This window comes from Microcaecilia unicolor, chromosome 10 (genome assembly GCF_901765095.1).
Source record: "Microcaecilia unicolor chromosome 10, aMicUni1.1, whole genome shotgun sequence".
In the NCBI taxonomy this organism is placed as follows: Eukaryota; Metazoa; Chordata; class Amphibia; order Gymnophiona; family Siphonopidae; genus Microcaecilia; species Microcaecilia unicolor.
In genome coordinates this window covers 167,042,166-167,062,794 of record NC_044040.1, presented here as the reverse complement: position 1 = coordinate 167,062,794, position 20,629 = coordinate 167,042,166, and the positions used below count along the sequence as shown (strand labels likewise).

At 40.8% G+C, this 20,629-nt stretch overlaps 1 protein-coding gene across 1 annotated transcript in view; it reads left to right on the top strand.

Moving 5' to 3' along the window:
* Positions 1–17,498, top strand: part of FAM124B (family with sequence similarity 124 member B) — a 103,692-nt gene extending 86,194 nt beyond the window's left edge. Inside the window, exon 4 of the mRNA XM_030216276.1 lies at positions 17,422–17,498. Within this exon, the coding sequence (XP_030072136.1) occupies positions 17,422–17,451 (30 nt within the window). The 3' untranslated portion in view covers positions 17,452–17,498. The remainder of the gene's footprint in view (positions 1–17,421) is intronic.
* The last annotated feature ends 3,131 nt before the right edge of the window (positions 17,499–20,629 follow it).

Genomic DNA, 20,629 nt, shown 5'->3' with positions numbered 1-20,629 from the left:
GGGCATGGAGTTCCACAGATATGGGGCTACAAAGAAAAAGGCATTATGGCGAGTATTTTCCATTTGTGCTAAACAGGGTCCTGGTAAGACGATACGATACGATGAGACGATACGATGAGAGATATAAAGGTGTGCCCTGGTGAAAGGACTTAAAAGCCAAAAGCAAGGTTTTGAAGTGGATCCGATAGAAGACCAGAAGCCAGTGATGGTCTTTTAAGGCAGGAGTAACATGATCATGTTTCTGTAGGTGACTAACCTGCTTATAATCGAACGAGAATAACGCCCAAGTTCCGACCTAAATCGGGAGATGGGCGTTTATCTCACAAAAACGAATAACGCGGTATAATCAAAAGCCGAATTTGGGTCGCTTTCAACTGCACTCCGTCGCGGATGCGGACAAAGTGGACGGGGGCGTGTCGAAGGCGTGTCGAAGGAGGAACTGGGGCGTGGTTATCGGGCGAACAGAGATGGGCGCCCTTCGCCGATAATGGAACAGTTTTGAGCTAGAATTTAGGACACTTTTCCTGGACCCTGTTTTTTTACGAATAAGGCCCCCAAAAGTGCCCTAAATTACCAGATGACCCCCAGAGGGAGTCGGGGATGACCTCCCCTGACTCCCCCAGTGGTCACTAACCCCCTCCCACCACAACAAATGATGTTTCACAACTTTTTACTTTCACCCTCAAATGTCATACCCTCCTCCCAAGCAGCAGTATGCAGGTCCCTGGAGCAGTTGTTAGGGGGTGCAGTGGACGTCAGGCAGGTGGACCCAGGCCCATCCCCCCCCCTACCTGTTACAATTGTGCTGCTTAATGCTATTAGTCGTCCAACCCCCCCCAAACCCACTGTACCCACATGTAGGTGCCCCCCTTCACCTCTTAGGGCTATAGTAATGATGTAGACTTGTGGGCAGTGGGTTTTGAGGGGGATTTGGGGGGCTCAACACCCAAGGGAAGGGTGCTATGCACCTGGGAGCTCTTTTACCTTTTATTTGTTTTTTGTAAAAGTGCCCCCTAGGGTGCCCGGTTGGTGTCCTGCCATGTGAGGGGGACCAGTGCACTATGAATCCTGGCCCCTCCCACGAACAAATGCCTTGGATTTATTCGTTTTTGAGCTGGGCGATTTCATTTTCCATTATCGCTGAAAAGCAAAATCGCCCAGCTCACACCTTGACGAATAAAACATGGGCGTCTTTTTCTTTTAAAAAATACGATCCGCCCCGCCCCTTCACGGACCCGTTCTCGGAGATTAACGCCCATGGAGATAGGCGTTTCTGTTCCATTATGCCCCTCTAAGTAGATGGATGGCTGTGTTTTGTAGTGTCTGTAATCTTTTGAGTAGTGAGGCGGAAATACCTAAGTAAATAACACTGCAGTAGTCCAAGCGTGTCGTGAAAAGTGAGAGAAGTAAAGATTGAAAAGTATCATGATCGAAAAAAGGCCGCACTGACCTTAACTGATGTAAGAGAAAAAATAGAGTAAACGTGTAACCTAGTATTGACGCCCCCCCAACATCTAGGCAACAACACTTATGCCAGTCATATATCTGGTGTAATTATGAGTACCTAAATGCAGCTGGGATGTGTTTAACATAGTAGGCCCTGTTTACTAAGATGCACTAGCGTTTTTAGCGCAGCCTAAAATTAGCATACGCTAAATGCTAGAGACACCCATATAGTCCTATGAGTGTCTTTAGCATTTAATGCATGCTAAAAATGCTAGCGCATCCTTAAAGCAGCTTAGTAAACAGGGCCAAGTATTTGGTTAGTTACCTATGTAAGTGGGGACTCTGCTTATGACCCACCCATGTATATACCCTCCTTGCCAATCCTTGCTATGTAAATTAAGTGAATATTTCATCAGAATATTGACATTTACACAGCTATGTAAGGGGATGAGAATGAAAGAAAAAGGAATGGGATGTGATATATCACCTTTCTGTGGTTACAATGAAAGTGGTTTATATATTGTATACTGGTACTTATTTCGTACCTGGGGCAGTGGAGGGTTAAATGACTTGCTGCAGTGGGAATTAAACTTGGTTCCCCTGGTTTTCAGACCACTGCACTGATCATTAGGCTGTTCCTCCACTCCTTTTGTAGGTATATTTGCATGATATTTATTTATTTATTGGGATTTATTAACTGCCTTTATGAAAACATTCACCCATGTCCTTACTCTGTACATTTGCATGCATAATACACATGTAAATGTAAGCATTTGGTTTATAGAATTGCCCTTCATCTATTTAATTGCTGGGAACAGGGTGTGGTTTCTCACATGTGATATGGGTTTGTGTCAGATGGTGCCAGAGCTATAAGCATTTTGTTTCTGTGCAGTTGGGCTCTTTACATTGATAAAAATTAGCAACCCTTACAGCAGTGCTACAGTGAACCTTATTAGCTCAGTCTAAAAATGTTCTATACACTAATTTAAATAGATAACCCTTCAGCTGTCATCTGCCTGACCTTGAACTTCAACTGGTAGTTCATTCCACTCTCTTAGACCTGCAGTTGAAAATGTGCACCTCCTGGTTTCCTCATGATGAATCTGTCTTAAAAGAGGAACAGAAAGAAGAAGGGCACCCTCCAACTGCAAGTTGCATGGCATGCAAATGCAAGAGGGCAAGCACAGGAGGAGGCCCATGGTTGGGTCATGGGCGTGTCAAACATTTGCATGTGTAGGTTATAGAATACTTGCATTTATGTGCTCAAGTGTTACATATGGGTGCACTCATTTATGCCTATTATAGACATGATGTAGGTGGGCATACTTAAATGTTGGTGTGTAAATGCCAACTTAGGCTACTATTCTATAATGCAATCTGAGTGCCCAAATGCTGTATACTCTCAAAACACTGCATTTTGGAGCCTAAATTTTGGCGCACTTTATAGAACTGATCCCTATCTCCCTAATTTTATAAAAGTCGCTAAAAATTACCCGTGTAAACTTAGGCATGGCGCCACTTAGCACGTGTAATTTAATAAGCCAATTAGTTCCAATAATTGGCTTTTTAACAAGCAATTATTGACACTAATTAGAATATGTAATGTGTTAACGCATGTAAAGTTAGGCGCATGATCCACACCTAAAATTTACACTCGACCCAGAAAAGGAGGTGTGGAAAGGGGACAGTCATGGGCATTTCAGGGTGGAACAGAGGCATGGTTTTGAGTTACGTGCGTAAATGCAGAATAAGGGTGCTCCATACATAAATTTAGGTACAGGCATTTGCACCATGTTTTCGTTGGTGCAAATGGTAGCACCTAAATTTACGTGTGACCATAACACTTAAGCATTATTCTATAAACCAATTTCCGCAAACTCCTGAAAACTTATCTCTTCGACAAAATATATCATAAAGAACAACACGCGTAACTCTACATTCTTTAAGATATCCAGGAATGTTCTCTAATGTATTTTGCTTTCACACTATCATGTACCTAATGTCTATGGCTTTAACACTATTATGTATCTCACCATCATGTACCCAAAACTTCTGCTAAAACAAATGTATACTCTTTTCTATTTCCAGTACTATGTATTTCACCATCATGTGCCTAAAACTTGCTGTAAAACCAAATGTACATTCTTTTCTATTTCCAGTATCCACGATGAATTGTAAGCCACATTGAGCCTGCAAAAAGGTGGGATAATGTGGGATACAAATGTAATAAATAAATAAAATAAATAAATAAACCATGCCAAACTTTAGGCACAGTTTATAGAATAACTCTTAAGCGGGGGTTTTTGGCACTGATTTTTATTTTTAGGCGCCATTTACTGAATCTACCACTCTGTATAAAAGTGCACATATACTCATGAAAGTGCCAGGAGAGCACCTACACAGTTCTGTAAGGGCACACAAGTGGCATAGCTGCTGTATGGCTGATGCTATCTTTATTTTTATGTTTTATTATTTGATTTAAGCTTTGTTTGTTCTTATTATTTTATTTCTCTTAATAAATTGATACTGTGTATGTTCATTGTAGGATAGTGCAGGATAAGAAATTTAAAAAAAAAATTAACAACTAAATTGTTTCCCTGCAAATATATGCTTGGTCACTCATGAGAATCATTCCTATATATTTTTTTAGATCCAATTCATTTAGAGGGATTTTTCTCTACAAAATGAGGTTAATATTTACCTATGATATTTGTGTGACAGATTGTATTATAGGTTTTAGAATCTTTATCTCCATCCTGTAATTATTCTTAATTGTGTATGTTTTCTTAGTGGATTATCTCAGTAGTATCTCCAAGATTTGGATTTGATCTTCAAAATGTAACGGAGCTGTGTGTATGGTTTATTTTTTTCTTTGGAATGCCTGTATTTTTCTTTATTGGAAAAATAAACATTTAATAAATGGAAAAACCGAAATGAGAATTTTATAATCTCATTTAGGGTCACAACCCATAGTTTTGGACCGCTATCATAGATATTACCTTGAAAGAAAGGTATACCTTAAGTGAGCAGCATAATAAGAGAATATGGAAGAGTTGAAGATCAGTTGGAGACACATGTATCTGTAATTTCTTAGCCCATGTAGAGAGATGTGGTAGCCGTGTTAGTCCACTCTTAAAGGTAATCAATAGAAATAAAATAAAACATAGAAAAGAAAATAAGATACCTTTTTTATTGGACTAAGTTTAAAATGTACTAGGTTTGTCCAATAAAAAAGGTATCATCTTGTTTTCTTTTCCACGTTTCATTTTATTTCTATTGATTAGCCCATGTAAAAAGCCAGCATGTGAGAGAGAAAGTAACACTGCCAATGAGCCAAGAAGCATAGGAAGAGGCAGGGAAAGCTGACTGAGGAAGCTACATAGTGGTGGTGGTATATGAGGGAGAGACATTATACATGATGTTTTATTGTGTATTGTTTTAGCATTGTATATAGCATACTGTGCTATAATTTGTACTGTTTGAATAATGTTACTATTGTAATTTTCTGTTGACTATGTCCGGCTTATTCTTGCTGTATTGTGCCTTGGTCGAATTTCTTCAAAAAGGTAGTAAATAAGACTTAATAAATAAATAAGGGATCCTTTTAAAAAGTACATGCTAGCGTGTGCTTACCACAGCTTAAAAGGGCTTGATGTACTCAAGCGTCCTGTGGTAAGTTCCAAATGTGCATGCTCTACCTCACACTATCAACTATTTTTTTCAGTTTTTTGTTGAGAGGGGGTATCTGGGGCGGAGAGTGGGTGTGTCTCTGCTAATAAGTTAGCGATCTACATTACCGCTCACCAATGCTTTTTTTGTAGGAAAAAAGGTACCGTACTCATACAGTGCCAACTTTAAAGGCAGGGTCACTATCTGTAGCTCCACCCCTGCAGTAGCCACACCCCCACAGTAGTCACACCCATTTTACCAACCATGGAGCATATAAAAAGGCATCATTGAAAATGGTACACAAGTCCCTAGGCCCAACAAAAGATCCCCTAAGACTGACCATAAATTAATAAAATACGTAGACAAAAAAATCAGCTGAAACCCCCCCCAAAATCTGACTCTGGCATGCAGGATAACACCAGAAAAACACAAATATTTTCCCCTTGCTATAAAAATAACATATGTAAATTTCAAATATTCCATTCACTACGTTACAAATTAACAACTACAAATAGAACAAAAAAAATTAGCACAGCTACCACACTACTTTATCTTAAAATAAAATTCTTTTTTTTTACCTTTATCTGGCCATGTACTTCTTTTCATTTGTGTTGGTCCCAGTCTCTGGTTTCTACTTTCATCGTCTTCCCTTTACTCTATTGCCAGGATTTCCTGTATGTCGTTTTTCTTTCCTCGTTTTCCTTTCAGCTTTTTTTATTTTCTGTCTTTATCCACAATTAGTTCTTTCTTACTATCCAATCTTCAATTTCCCTCTTTTGACTGTGTCTACCTACAGCTTGCCCCTCTCTCTCCTCCTCGTATCCATCCAGCATTTGCCCCCTCTCTCTCCTTGTTGTATCCGTCCAGCATTTTTCCCCCTCTCCTCCCCACTTCCATCTAGCATTTGCCCTCTCTGTCCTCCACATATCCATTCAGAATTTGCCCTCTCTCTCCTCCCCATTCTCAACCAGCATGTCCCCCTCGCTCTTCTCCCCACTTCCATCCAGCATTTGCCCCCTCTCTCCTCCCATCCAGCATTTCTCCCTTTTTACCCTCTCTCCCCATCCAGCATTTCACCCCTTGACCCCTCTCTCCCCATCCAACATTTCTGCCCTTGACCCCTCTCTCCTAATCCAGTATTTTTCCCCTTGCCCTTCTCTCCCCATCCAGCATTTCACCCCTTGACCCCTCTCTCCCCATCCAACATTTCTTGACCCCTCTCTCCCCATCCAACATTTCTCCCCTTGACCCCTCTCTCCTCATCCAGTCTTCCTCCCCTTGCCCCTCTCTCCCCATACAGCATTTCTCCCTTTGCCTCCTCTTTCCACATCCAGCATTTCTCCCCTTACCTCCTCTGCTGCTGCTCCCAACGTGCAGCAGTGTCACTGGCCAAATCAAAGAGTAAAAGGCACAAAACCATAGCACTCAGATGCGAGCTGCTGTCGGCTGTGCCGATCCCCTGCCCTTCTGATGTCAACTTCCTGTTCTGAGGCAGGGCACAGCAGAGCCAACATAGCATGTGCAGCCCCACGCGTACTACTCCTTGCAGACCTGTGCCCGCAGTGCTGCTGCTGCTCATTGAGAAAAGCAGCTGTGGCCGTGGAAGAGAGGGGACATGGGGGAGATGAGTGGGAAAGGGAAGAAAAGGTGTCGTGTCGGTACACTGTACCAGCATGTACCAGCGGCACAAAAATGCCCTGCCGCTTGCTAATGAATCAGTGCAAAATTACTGCATTAGTACTTACCACCTACATAATGGGTGGCAGGAAGTGCACATGAGGTAATTGTTTTTAATGGCTGTTCTAATGGCAACATTAGCGAATGACCATTAATACCAAAAATAGAAAAGTGGCCATTTTACTGCTGCAGTACAAATGCCCTTAGCGCTAGAAAACCCCATGTAAGGGTGCACTAAGGTTACTTTCTGCCGTGACTTTGTAAAAGGACCCCTAAGTAAATAAAAGTAGGCTCTTATAAAATTGCTTGTGGATATACAGTGGGGGAAATAAGTATTTGATCCCTTGCTGATTTTGTAAGTTTGCCCACTGACAAAGACATGAGCAGCCCATAATTGAAGGGTAGGTTATTGGTAACAGTGAGAGATAGCACATCACAAATTAAATCCGGAAAATCACATTGTGGAAAGTATATGAATTTATTTGCATTCTGCAGAGGGAAATAAGTATTTGATCCCTCTGGCAAACAAGACCTAATACTTGGTGGCAAAACCCTTGTTGGCAAGCACAGCGGTCAGACGTCTTCTGTAGTTGATGATGAGGTTTGCACACATGTCAGGAGGAATTTTGGTCCACTCCTCTTTGCAGATCATCTCTAAATCATTAAGAGTTCTGGGCTGTCGCTTGGCAACTCGCAGCTTCAGCTCCCTCCATAAGTTTTCAATGGGATTAAGGTCTGGTGACTGGCTAGGCCACTCCATGACCCTAATGTGCTTCTTCCTGAGCCACTCCTTTGTTGCCTTGGCTGTATGTTTGGGTCATTATCGTGCTGGAAGACCCAGCCACGACCCATTTTTAAGGCCCTGGCGGAGGGAAGGAGGTTGTCACTCAGAATTGTACGGTACATGGCCCCATCCATTCTCCCATTGATGCGGTGAAGTAGTCCTGTGCCCTTAGCAGAGAAACACCCCCAAAACATAACATTTCCACCTCCATGCTTGACAGTGGGGACGGTGTTCTTTGGGTCATAGGCAGCATTTCTCTTCCTCCAAACACGGCGAGTTGAGTTCATGCCAAAGAGCTCAATTTTTGTCTCATCTGACCACAGCACCTTCTCCCAATCACTCTCGGCATCATCCAGGTGTTCACTGGCAAACTTCAGACGGGCCGTCACATGTGCCTTCCGGAGCAGGGGGACCTTGCGGGCACTGCAGGATTGCAATCCGTTATGTCGTAATGTGTTACCAATGGTTTTCGTGGTGACAGTGGTCCCAGCTGCCTTGAGATCATTGACAAGTTCCCCCCTTGTAGTTGTAGGCTGATTTCTAACCTTCCTCATGATCAAGGATACCCCACGAGGTGAGATTTTGCGTGGAGCCCCAGATCTTTGTCGATTGACAGTCATTTTGTACTTCTTCCATTTTCTTACTATGGCACCAACAGTTGTCTCCTTCTCGCCCAGCGTCTTACTGATGGTTTTGTAGCCCATTCCAGCCTTGTGCAGGTGTATGATCTTGTCCCTGACATCCTTAGACAGCTCCTTGCTCTTGGCCATTTTGTAGAGGTTAGAGTCTGACTGATTCACTGAGTCTGTGGACAGGTGTCTTTCATACAGGTGACCATTGCCGACAGCTGTCTGTCATGCAGGTAACGAGTTGATTTGGAGCATCTACCTGGTCTGTAGGGGCCAGATCTCTTACTGGTTGGTGGGGGATCAAATACTTATTTCCCTCTGCAGAATGCAAATAAATTCATATACTTTCCACAATGTGATTTTCCGGATTTAATTTGTGATGTGCTATCTCTCACTGTTACCAATAACCTACCCTTCAATTATGGGCTGCTCATGTCTTTGTCAGTGGGCAAACTTACAAAATCAGCAAGGGATCAAATACTTATTTCCCCCACTGTAGGTGTGTAAAAAATAAGCACAGAGAAACATACTTGAGCCTACCATGAGTGGGAAAGTGCGGGGTACAAATGAAACAAACAAAAAAAAATACTACCTAAGTTACATAACATGTGCAGAGAGATTCATGAGGGTAGAATATAGGTGGAACAGAGGTAGGATTGGCACCAGGGGTGTAGCTACCATTGAGCAAGGCTGGCAGAATGTCCAGGGATCATCAGAATTCCCAGCATCAACGCTGCTTATTGAAGGTTCAGTAAGCAGCGTTGATGCAGAGAATTCTGATGATCCCATAAAGAACCAAAAAATCTTTGGGAATATGTTAAATTAGTTCATTTGTAAGAGTTGTTTTGTGCCTGCTCTGCCACTTCATGACATTTGAAGGATCAGGTGCCTGGGACTGATGGTGTTTTGGTACCCAAAGGTAGGCACAAAATCTGAGCTAAGCTAGTATTGTATAAAGGGTGCTCTGTAGCTCATCCCAGTGCCTAACTTTGGGTACCATTTACAGAATTCCCCCCTGTATTTCTGGATTTTATTGAATTGATAATTGCCCTGATGCAGGCAGATGTTGACAACAAACATCAAGCTATTAATATAATTGTAAACTGGACTTGTTGGAAATATAGTGGGAAACCAGAAGTTGGCCATGATTCCCAAAAGAAGCCCCAGGAATCAGTTATCAGATCACACAACAACTTTATTGTACAACCTAACAGAGACCATGTTTCAGCCTTTGCTTGCATCAGGGGGTCTAAACAAGTAAATTATAGACTTAAACAAAAATATATGAAATGGCATTTAAAAAAAAACAAAAGTTATGTGCATAATAACAAATGTGGACATTCTACCAAAAATAAATCTTAAAATGAAAATGGAATTGGAATGCTGTATGATAATACAACACAATAAAATGGTTAAAACAATTTCAAAAACAAGCAGAGGAATACACTTTTCAGGTGCATAGTATTATTAATGCCTCGATTTGTTTTGAAATCATTCTACCATTTTATTATTTTATACTATCATATTTATTTATTACATTTGTATCCCACATTTTCCCACCTATTTGCAGGCTCAATGTGGCTTACATAGCGCCGTGGGGCAAAAGCCTCCTCCTGTGAAGAAACAAATATAGAAACAAAATGATCATATAGCACTCCAATTCCATTTTCATTTTTAAGATTATTTTTGATAAATTATTTATGTTCATATTTAATTGTTGTCCATACAGCTTTTGTGTTTTTTTGTATGTCATTTTATGTGTTTTTGAGTGTTTTTACTTTTGTTTAGACCCCTGATGCAGGCAAAGGCCAAAACACAGTCCATGTTGGGTCATACAATAAAAGTTAAGCTTAAAATGTATTACTTATCCACCTTTAACAAGGCAGAGTACAATAAAATATACATAAAATAGTAGCATATATTCAACAAATACCTTCAATTAAAATCACCCCAAATCAGAAAACACAAAAATACCAAAACATGGCTATGTTCTAAATTACAGGCTCGTCAAGCTGCACTACAAGTATATCTCATACAAGTTGATGTCTCTGGAATTCATCAGTCTACAGATAATCCATATGCCAGCCTGACTCGATGATTCTGCAGAACTTCAAAGGCAACTGATTCCATTCTCTAGGACCTGCAAGTGAAAAGGAACATTTTCTGGCATCTTCACAACAAACTGTTCTTAATGAAGATTAGAAAGAAGAAATGCCTGAGAACATAGAGATCTATGAGGAACATAAGGGTACAACATATCAATCAAATATCTAGCAGCTGCATGATGTAGAACATGATGAATCATTAAAAGAATCGTATAGTTAATCTATGATACAAATGGCAACCAGTGCAGATTACAGAGGTGTTGAGTAACATGTTCAAATCTAAAAATTCCAAGCAACAAACGTGCACTTGAAAAAGGGGCCAATGATTTTAGCTTACTCAAGATCCTCAAAATAAGAACTTTAATTGCAGAACTAATTTGCAGCTAAAGGATAAGGTAGAATCAAGGTACATACAAAGACAGCTTCAGAGGGAAACTGCAAAGTGAAACTTGAGAAGGAATATCAGAAAAATCAGAACAGTTTACTAGTATTACCTCTGTTTTAGACACATATGATACGAATTTGATTCCATCCGACCTCAGATTGCACCAAATATTTTCTGCAGATGGAGGACTGCCTCTGAGACAGGGCCAACAAATGAAAACTAAACTTGGGTACCATCTGAATAATACCATAACAAACTTCCAAAGATTCCAATGCCTGACAGAATGAAACCTTACATAGGTTAAAGAAGATGACAGATAAATATGATCTTTTTGACACTCCTGTAATAAGAGGCCATGTTGTTGACACTGCATCACTAATAGAAACCTCGTGTTCCTGAAATGCCAAAACACTTCAACTGTTGTATCAGAATTTCATGATTAACAGTGTCAAATGCTGCAAATAAACCTAATATTACATAGAAAAAATGATCTCACTGCTCTAATCCCCTCAGCACTACGTCAACAGTTGACAAAAAGAGTGACTCAGTATTATGGGACTTCTGGAAGCCATACTGATATGCATCTAAAATAGCAGCATTGACCAAATGAGAAATATTCAACTGAGCCAATACACTTTGCCAAAATCGGTAAAGATAAAATAGGTTGAAAATTGTAAGGGATATTTGGATCCAACCCAAGCCCTTTCAATAGGGGACAGATGGTTGCCCTCCCACAATAGTACATTTATGATAGAAGCTAAAACAGGCATAGAAATAGAACCCATCAATTGTAAACCCCAATGAAAATGCTGATCTTGAGACAAGATAGATGGTCAACGTGATCCCAAAATAAGCTCAGATTCTCCTATCTTATCTTAAGTGGACCAAAGTAAAGCACAATTAAACACACGCATCTCTGGATAACAGCATGATATAAGCATTTACTAAATCACAGATTTTTGTTTCAAAATAAGAACAAGGGACAAAGTAGTAATGAGGTCTAAAGCTTTTTATCAGGGATTGCACAAGCTGGAAACGTTTTTAGATCTATTAATTGCCTCCTTAAAAGTTGCTGTGTGATCTGACAACCGATTCCTGTGGCTTCTTTTGGCAACTGTGGTCAACTTCTAGTTTTCTTCTGTATTGCATTTCATCACTTGGAGGTTCCCTCTTCTTTTCATCAGAAACATAATGGGAATACTTGCAACAGTTAGCATACAGGCTTTGTACAAAACTTGACCACACTTTAGTAAACAGACTCCCAAGTACAGTGATACGAAAAAATATTTACCTCCTGATTTCCTCTATTATTGCATATATATCACACTGAATGGTTTCTGATCTTTAAACAAAATGTAATAGTAGACAAAGGGAACCTGAGTAAACACATAACAAAGTTTTAAAATTATAACTTCATTTATATAAGGAACAAAGGGGCCCTTTTACTAAACCATGTAGGTGCCTACATGCACCCAACGTGCGTCAATTCAGAGTTACCACCTGGCTACCGCATGGCCCAGGTGGTAATTTTGTTTTTTACGCGTGCCGGAAAATAATTTTTCTTTTCTGGCATGCGGCGTAAACCTGGTGGTAATCATCATTCTGTGCCCCTAGACAATTACCGTACCGCATGAGACCTTACCGCTAAGTCAATAGGTGACAGTAAGGTCTCAGACCCAAAATGGATGTGCGCCAATTTTTTATTTTGCCGCATGTCCATTTTCGGCAAAAATTTTAAAAAGGCCTTTTTTACAGGCGCACTGAAAAATGGATCTGTGTGCGCCCAAAACATGTGCCTACACTAGTTCAGCCCATTTTTCAGTGCACCTTAGTAAAAGGACCCCAAAGTTATTCAACACCTATTATGTCACCCATACAGGAAGAAGTAGCTGCCCCTGCCCTTAATAACTGGTTGCACCACCTTTAGCAGTAATTATTGCAACCAAATGCTTCCTATAATTTGATATCTGTCTTTCATATCACTATTGAGTAATATTAGCCCACTCTTCTTTGCAGAAATGCTTTAATTCAGGCACATTCATAGGTTTTCGTATATGAACTGCTCATTTGGACCATTGCCATGTAGACTTGTCGTTGTGTTTTGAATCATTGTCTTGCTGCATAACCCAATTATGCTTCAGCTCCAGCTCATGGACTGATGACTGGACATTCTCCTTAATAAGTTTCTAGTTCAGTGCAGAATTCATGGTTTTCCAAGCCCTGAGGCTGGAAAGCATCTTCACATCATCACACTACCACCACCATGTTTGGCTGTTGGTATGATGTTCTTACTGTGGAATGCTGTAGTTGCTTTATGCCAGACATAATGTGATCTGTGTTGTCCAAAGACTTACACTTTTGGCGCATCTGTCCATAAAATATTATTCCAAAAGGCTTGGGGATCATCCAGGTGTTTTTTTTTTTTGGCAACTGTGAGATGAACATTGATGTTACTGTTGGATAGCAATGGTTTCCACCTTGGTACTCTTCCATGAATCCCATTGCTGCCCAGTCTCTTTCTTATTGTGGAGTCATGAACACTGACCTTAGCTGAGGCTAGAGAGGCTACAGTTCTTTGGATATTCTTCTGAGATGTTTTATAACTTCCTGGATAAGTTGTTTCTGTGCCCTCAGAGTAATTTTGGCACTCCCTGGAAGATTCATCATTGTTCGAAGTCTTCCCTCTTTGGAGATAATAGATCTCACTGTGGTTCAGTGGAGTCCCGAAGCTTTAAAAATGGCTTTGTAACCCTTTCCAGACTGATATATTTCAACAGCCTTTTTTTTCATCTCTTCTGGAATTTGCTTTTATTGTGGCATAGTGTTTCTGTAGAAACTTTGTGGTGACTACTTCACTGTCATGGTACTGTTCATTATACAGTGAGTTGACTGCAATAAAGATTGGTTCTATTCATTCAGATGAATCTAATTATCAATTAAATTTGGTCAATTGGTTGATTAACTAAGGGGACAGTTACTTTTTCACATGAGTGATATGAGTGTTAAATAATGTTGTTCCTTTAAATAAATTGTTATAATTTTAAAATGATCTTATATGTTTACCTAGATTCCCTTTGCTTGCTATTGCATTTTGTTTAAATATCAAAACTATTTAGTGTGATATATATGTAATAACAAGGGAAATCAGAAGGGGTATAAATACTTTTCATATCACTATATAGCTCACCAATTTAAAAGTCAATATATATCATAGGACAGGAAGACATCTAATACTTTTGAAGCTGAACAGAATAACATTGCCATGCTTTCCAGAAGTCTACGAAATATATATTTTTAAGGGAGGTAGGACCAAGATGGTATTGGAGTATGACTCTGGGTATTGAGTTCTTTGATAGAGGAAAGAACTATGTTGTGAAACCACCTGCTGCCTCAGTTATCATGGGCAAGAGGAAAGAAAAAAATCCAGTCTTACCCAGCGGAATCTTCATTGGGCCTGTGGCTACCACTGATGGCTCTATGACACCAGTTGGAAGACGTGAAACTCCAGGGCGGGTGCTTGGCACTGCAGTGCCCACCTCCAGTGGCATTGCCAATGACATCCTATCCCTAGACAGATTCATTGTATTTTTGAGTGACACTGCTAAAGGGTTAGAGGAAAATGTTGACTTTTTGTGGATGATACAAAATTTTTTTTTAATTTATTTAGATTTTGCTCACACCTTTTTTCAGTAGTAGCTCAAGGTGAGTTACATTCAGGTACACTGGATATTTCGCTGTCCCAGGAGGGCTCACAATCTAAGTTTGTACCTGAGGCAAAGAAGGCAATGAACACTGACCTTAGCTGAGGCTAGGTCATCAGAGGGGACACCCCAGAGGGAGCGGAAAACATAAGAAATGATCTGCAAAAATAAGAAGAATGGTCTAATGTTCCTTAGTTAAAATGTAATGCGAGGAAGTGCAGAATGATGCACTTGGGATATAGAAATCCAAAAGAGCTCTATGTGATAGGGGGTGAAAAGCTGATATGCACAGACCAGGAAAAGGGACTGTGGTGTGACAGTGTCCAAGGATCTCAAGTTCGTAAAACAATGTGACAAGACAGTATCCAAAAACAGAAGGATATTAGTCTGCATGGAGAGAGGTATATCTAGCAGAAGAAAGGAAGTGTTAATGCCCTAGTACAAGCCATTGGGGAGGCCCCACTTGGAACATTGTCTTCAGTTTTGGAGTATTTTATTAAGGATATAAAAAGACTTGAAGCAGTTCAGAGAAAGGTGACAAAAATGGAATGAGGTTTGCACCAAAAGATGTATGAGAAGAAACTAAGATCTGAATATGTATACACTAGAGAAAAGGAGGGACAGGGGAGATGATACAAACATTTAAATACTTGAAAAGTATTAATATACAACCAAATCTTTTTCAGAGAAGGAAAAGCAGTAGAACTGGAGGACATGAATTGAAGTTGTTGGGGGTGGTGTGGACAAAAGCAGTGACAGAATTCAAAAATGCATGGGATAAACACACAGGATCCATATATAGAAAGAGAATGGTATCAAAAGATATCTTAAATGGCATTCACACTTCAAACACAGCATAGAAAGGTGCAACCTGCAGATTGGCATATAGAATTCTGACTGCCTTGTTGGGCAAATTGCATGGACCATCCAGGTCTTTTTCTGCCATCATTTACTATAGATGCACTATGTAAGATACAGCTGCTCTGAGGCAGGGGCAAAGTTATTCAACATCCATATTGCCCATACAGGAAAAAGTAACTGCTCCCTACGCTTAATAACTGGTTATACCACCTTTAGCTGCAATTATTGCAACCAAATGCTTCCTATAATTTGATAACAGGTTTTCAAATCACCGTTGAGAAATCTTAGGCCACTCCTCTTTGCAGAACTGCTTTAATTCAGATACATTCCTAGATTTGCATGCATAGGTATATGTTGTATTGTGATGCATGTGGGAAAGAGGAACCTGAACTATAACTACGTGATGCAAGGTTCCACATTAGGAGTCTCTGATCAGGAAAAGGATCTAGGTGTCATTAGAACCTTTTCCTGGTCAGGGACTCCTAATGTGGAACCTTGAACATTAAAACCCTCTGCTCAATGTGCAGCGGCGGCTAAAAAAGCAAATAGAATGTTAGGTATTATTAAGACAGGAATGAAAAACAAAATGAGGACTTTATAATGTCTATGTATTGCTCTATGGTATGACTGTACCTCAAATACTGTGTGCAATTCTGGTCATAGCATCTCAAAAAAGATACAGTGGAATTAGAGAAGGTACAGAAAAGGGCGACAAAAATGAAAGGATGGGACGACTTCCCTATGAGGAAAGGCTAAAGTGGCTAGGGCTCTTCAGCTTGGAGAAAAGATGGTTGAGGGGAGATGTGATAGAGGTCTATAAGATAATGAGTGGAGTGGAACAGGTAGACATGTTTGCTCTTTCCAAAAATACTAGGAGTTGGGGGCATGCAATAAAGCTACAAAGTAGTAAATTTAAAACAAATCAGAGAAAACTCAGCATGTAATTAAACTCTGGAATTTGTTGCAAGAGAATGTAGTAAAAGCAGCTTAGTGGGGTTTTAAAAAGGTTTGGATAAAGTCCATAAGCCATTATTAAGATGGAATTGGGGAAAATCCACAGCTTATTTCTAGGATAAGTATTGTACTGTTTTGGGATCTTGCCAGGTACTTGTAACCTGGATTGGTCACTGTTGGAAACAGGATGCTGGGCGTGATGGACCTTTGGTCTGTCCCAGTATAGCAACACTTATGTTCTTATATGTACATATTGCACAACCCCACTCTAGCTCCATCCAACATCCAACTCCAGGAAACATACTGAAAAAAAGGTACAGTGGTTCAGTAACTCATACTGTCTGTTATGTGCATATAGCCCTGGACAATTTTATAAGCTCTTTCTGCATGTATAATGCTGTTTTACATGAAGAAAGGCTTAGAAAATGAACTCCTTTGTGTGCAAACAAAAAAACAGCACCACAGGCCTTTAAAAATGGAACACAGTTCTTTAATGAATGAGCCTTGACAAAAAGACCCGACACAGGCCTTGTTTCGGTGACTAGCACCTGCGTCAGGGGTCACAGTGATGACATGGAAAACTTGGGGAATAACTCGAATATATTCCTCTACAATATATTATTCCTTACCACCACGTCTCATATAGTAAAAGCTACAAAGCAACAAGGCACTTTCACTTTCTGTATCCTTTGTGCAAAGCATCATTTCAGCATTCATACCATATAAAATTTTGTGGATGGTTTTCCATGTGCAAAATTTCATTCAAGTTAATAGTTAATGAATTGCAGTGATGCTAAACCATTAAAAGCAGTTCATTAACTGTTAATGCATAGATAAACTAGAACTTGAATTCATGATCCAAATTTTGTTAAAAGATAGTCATTTATAAGATACAGGGTTGTTTTAGCAAAATTTCTTATTTCAACATTTCATGTGCATATAAATTGCTGGAAAAAAATCTGTGCCCACTATTTTTCACATAGTACAAGCAGTACTTTATGTATTAGAACATTGGTCTCAATAGGTGCAAATGAGGAATCTGTTTTTGTTATTTTACTGCAGATGTGACTTCATTATGAACAGAATGGGAAATGTCCTTTTTGAACAAAGTTTATAAAATCTCCTTTTTCTCTGTTTCCCAGAATGCCAGCAATATTTTTACTTCCACCACAAAATTCTCATTAGTAAATAATATTTTACTGTGTTTCAGCAAAAGAAAGGTTTGAGAGGACCCTTCTGAGACTCAATGGATTAAAGGTTGAGCTGGATGAAACTACAACCGAAATGGAGCAAAACCTCTTTAAACAATTTCTAAATTTGTATCAAGATATCCAACTACAGCACACTAAAATCAAAGATTCTATTCAAAATGAAAAACTGAAAAAGCAATCTGATATAGAGCACTTTATTGACTCAGCATCAAGTTCTGTTCACAAGATGGAAGGGCTGGATTACTTAGTCTCAGAGGCTTTACGACAGACAAACCCCACAGTATTTCTCCAGATGTGTAGGCCAATTAAAAATCGCATTAAGAAAACTATGGCCAGTATTACCGAGCCTACTGAATATCTGCTCATCAATCCCCTCAAGGATTTTCAATTAGACTTTGCTCCCGTTAGAGCACAAATTAGCAATCTCCATTTAATAATCAGACAACCCAAGCCCTATTTAGTTTCATCCGATCAAATGCTATCCTTCGCCGGCAAGGAAAAGGATAGTTCTTCTCTCAAACCTTTCAGTAAAATAGATAAAACCAAAGACAGTATGCAGAAGGGTGATGATACCCATCCTCCACGTCGAATTTTTATCTGTAGGGAAGAATATGGTCCAACCGCAGAAGAAGAAGCAGCAATACTATGCCACAGATCTTCGAGAGTTCCACTTAGCCCTTCTGCTCTCTCAAACTTATTCAACAACAAAGGAATCAGTCCTTCTGAGAACAAAAGCATTCAGTGTAATATCCTAGTTAATGAAAATCTAGTATCTCAGGCAAAAGACAAGACAAAGTCCCCACCAATTTCTGTCTCTAGAGCTGTCCGTAGTCCTCCTTCAAACACAGCTGCTCACCAGACAGGTAATCAAGACAGATGCTTTCCAGTTCCAAAACCCAACCAAGGTACTGTCCGTAGTCCTCCTTCAAACACAGCTGCTCACCAGACAGATAATCAAGACAGAAGCTTTCCAGTTCCAAAACCCACCCAAGGTACTGTCCGTAGTCCTCCTTCAAACACAGCTGCTCACCAGACAGATAATCAAGATAGAAGCTTACTAGTTCCAAGATCCAGCCAAACAGATCTGTACTGCAAGCCATTGAAGCAGAAGGATGGAACCTATAGGACCAGTAGCTCAACATGTGAAGTGACAACTGAAAAACAAATAAACAGCACAAATTCCTTAAAGCACTCTGTAAGAGACAGTCCGAGCCGGTGTGCTGTAAAAGAAACTTCTTCAACTGTACTGACTGCACCTGGCAAACCTATAATATATGAGCATATGACTGATGGTAAAACTGTTAAGGTATGATACTGGCTCTTTCAATCTATGATTATTCTAATACTTGTTACCAAATAATGTCACTAGCTAACAACGGCTGTAAGTATATAACAGCTCTGTTTCACCATGGGTTATTTCCATCATACTTCTGTACTCCCTAGCCCCCTGTCTATCAGGAAGGTTTTAAGCTAACCACCAGAGGAACTAAGAGTCAGTGCACCACAGTGCTTCCCAAACTTTATCTAATGTGACCCTGTTTTAACACTTAAGGGCCCTTTTACAAAGCAGTGATAGCGATTTGTCATGTGTCAGTCTTCAGTGTGGGAGCCGGCGATAGTGCCGTCACCACCGTGAGCCATTTCCAGTTCGCTGGGAATTATTTTTTACTTTTTATGATGGGGGCTTACCCGGCAGTAATCGGGCAGCACAACGCTCTTGGTAAGGGCTCCCCCAGGAAATGGCTGCACGACAAATATGTACTTAGCGCACAGCCATTTCCTTTTTTCACAAAAACCCCGCTGTGGTAAGAGGGGCCTTGGCATGTGGCAAATCCATGCCCCAAGGACACTGCAGGGCCCCTTTTACCACAGCGTAGTAAAAAGGCCTCTTAATACACATGACCCAAGATGAAAACAAAATAGCAAACCTCCATTATTCCCCTCTTGTTTTTCATCCAATTGCTCCCACCACTTATCCTAAATATAAGTCTGTAGCAGCAGGAGTGGTAACAGCAGTCAGCACAGGGCCCAGGCCCACCCAGTTTTGTCTCAGGCCCATCCTCACCTTCTCCCACCCCCGCCGTAGCGCTGCCTCCTCTCCTGCACTTCAAGGTCTCTGTCTCCCACCCTTTCGGCAGCGCTTGCAATTTGCTATCGGCGCTGCCTGCCTGACAGCTGACAGACACGGTGCGACGTCCTCCTGCTCTGGGGCCTTCCCTCTGCCGCATTGATTCAACTTCCTGTTTACGCAGGGCGGATTGCAAGCGGCAGAGGGAAGGTCCCATAGCAGGAGGACGTCATGCCGCGTCTGTCAGCTGTCAGGCAGGCAGCACCGATAGAGCGCTGCCGCGGGGGTAGGAGACGGAGACCATGAAGTGCAGGAGAGGAGGCAGCGCTACGGTGGGGGTGGGAGAAGGTGAGTGGAGGCAGCGCCGATAACTTTAAATGTGCTGGACAGATGTACGCGCGCGCGCGCGCGTGTGTGTGGGGGGGGGGGGGGAGGTTGTAGTGCCCACCCATCCAACCCGCTGGACCACCCAAAAATTGTCTTCTGGCTACGCCACTGTCACAGACTCCAGTACTTTGCATGGACTCCCATTCTAAGAGGAGGAGGAGGAAGAGGAGGCCGGGCCTGTGAATGTTCAGTTGTTCACAGGCCCCATGTTGACTGCTATTACTGGGCATTGGAAGTGTGTCCAAAAATGTTTATTTTGTTTAGCTTCCCATGTCGTTCACAAAAATTTTCATTGGAGTCAGAATTTTTAAAAGTTAGTTATATCAAGCTCACATTCCCATATTTCTTACCCAAATTTCATAACCAAATTAACTACCAGATCGAAACCAAGCTAAAACTTTAGAAGTAATATTTGAAACTCAAGCGCTTATCTGCTGTTATAGACAAAACATTTAAGATCCTTTGGAGTTTAAAAAGGATGAGAGACTATTTCACAATTCAGTCTTTCCAACTGTAAGCTCAAACAATGTTACTATCACAAATTAATTTTAATTTTGTTACATTTGTACCCCACGCTTTCTCACTCATGGCAGGCTCAATGCAGCAATGGGGGGTTAAGTGACTTGCCCAAAGTCACAGGGAGCTGCCTGTGCCTGAAGGGGGAATTGAACTCAGTTCCTCAGGACCAAAGTCCACCACCCTAACCACTAGGCCACTCCTCTAATGTAATATATGTGGGTAGCAAGGAAACT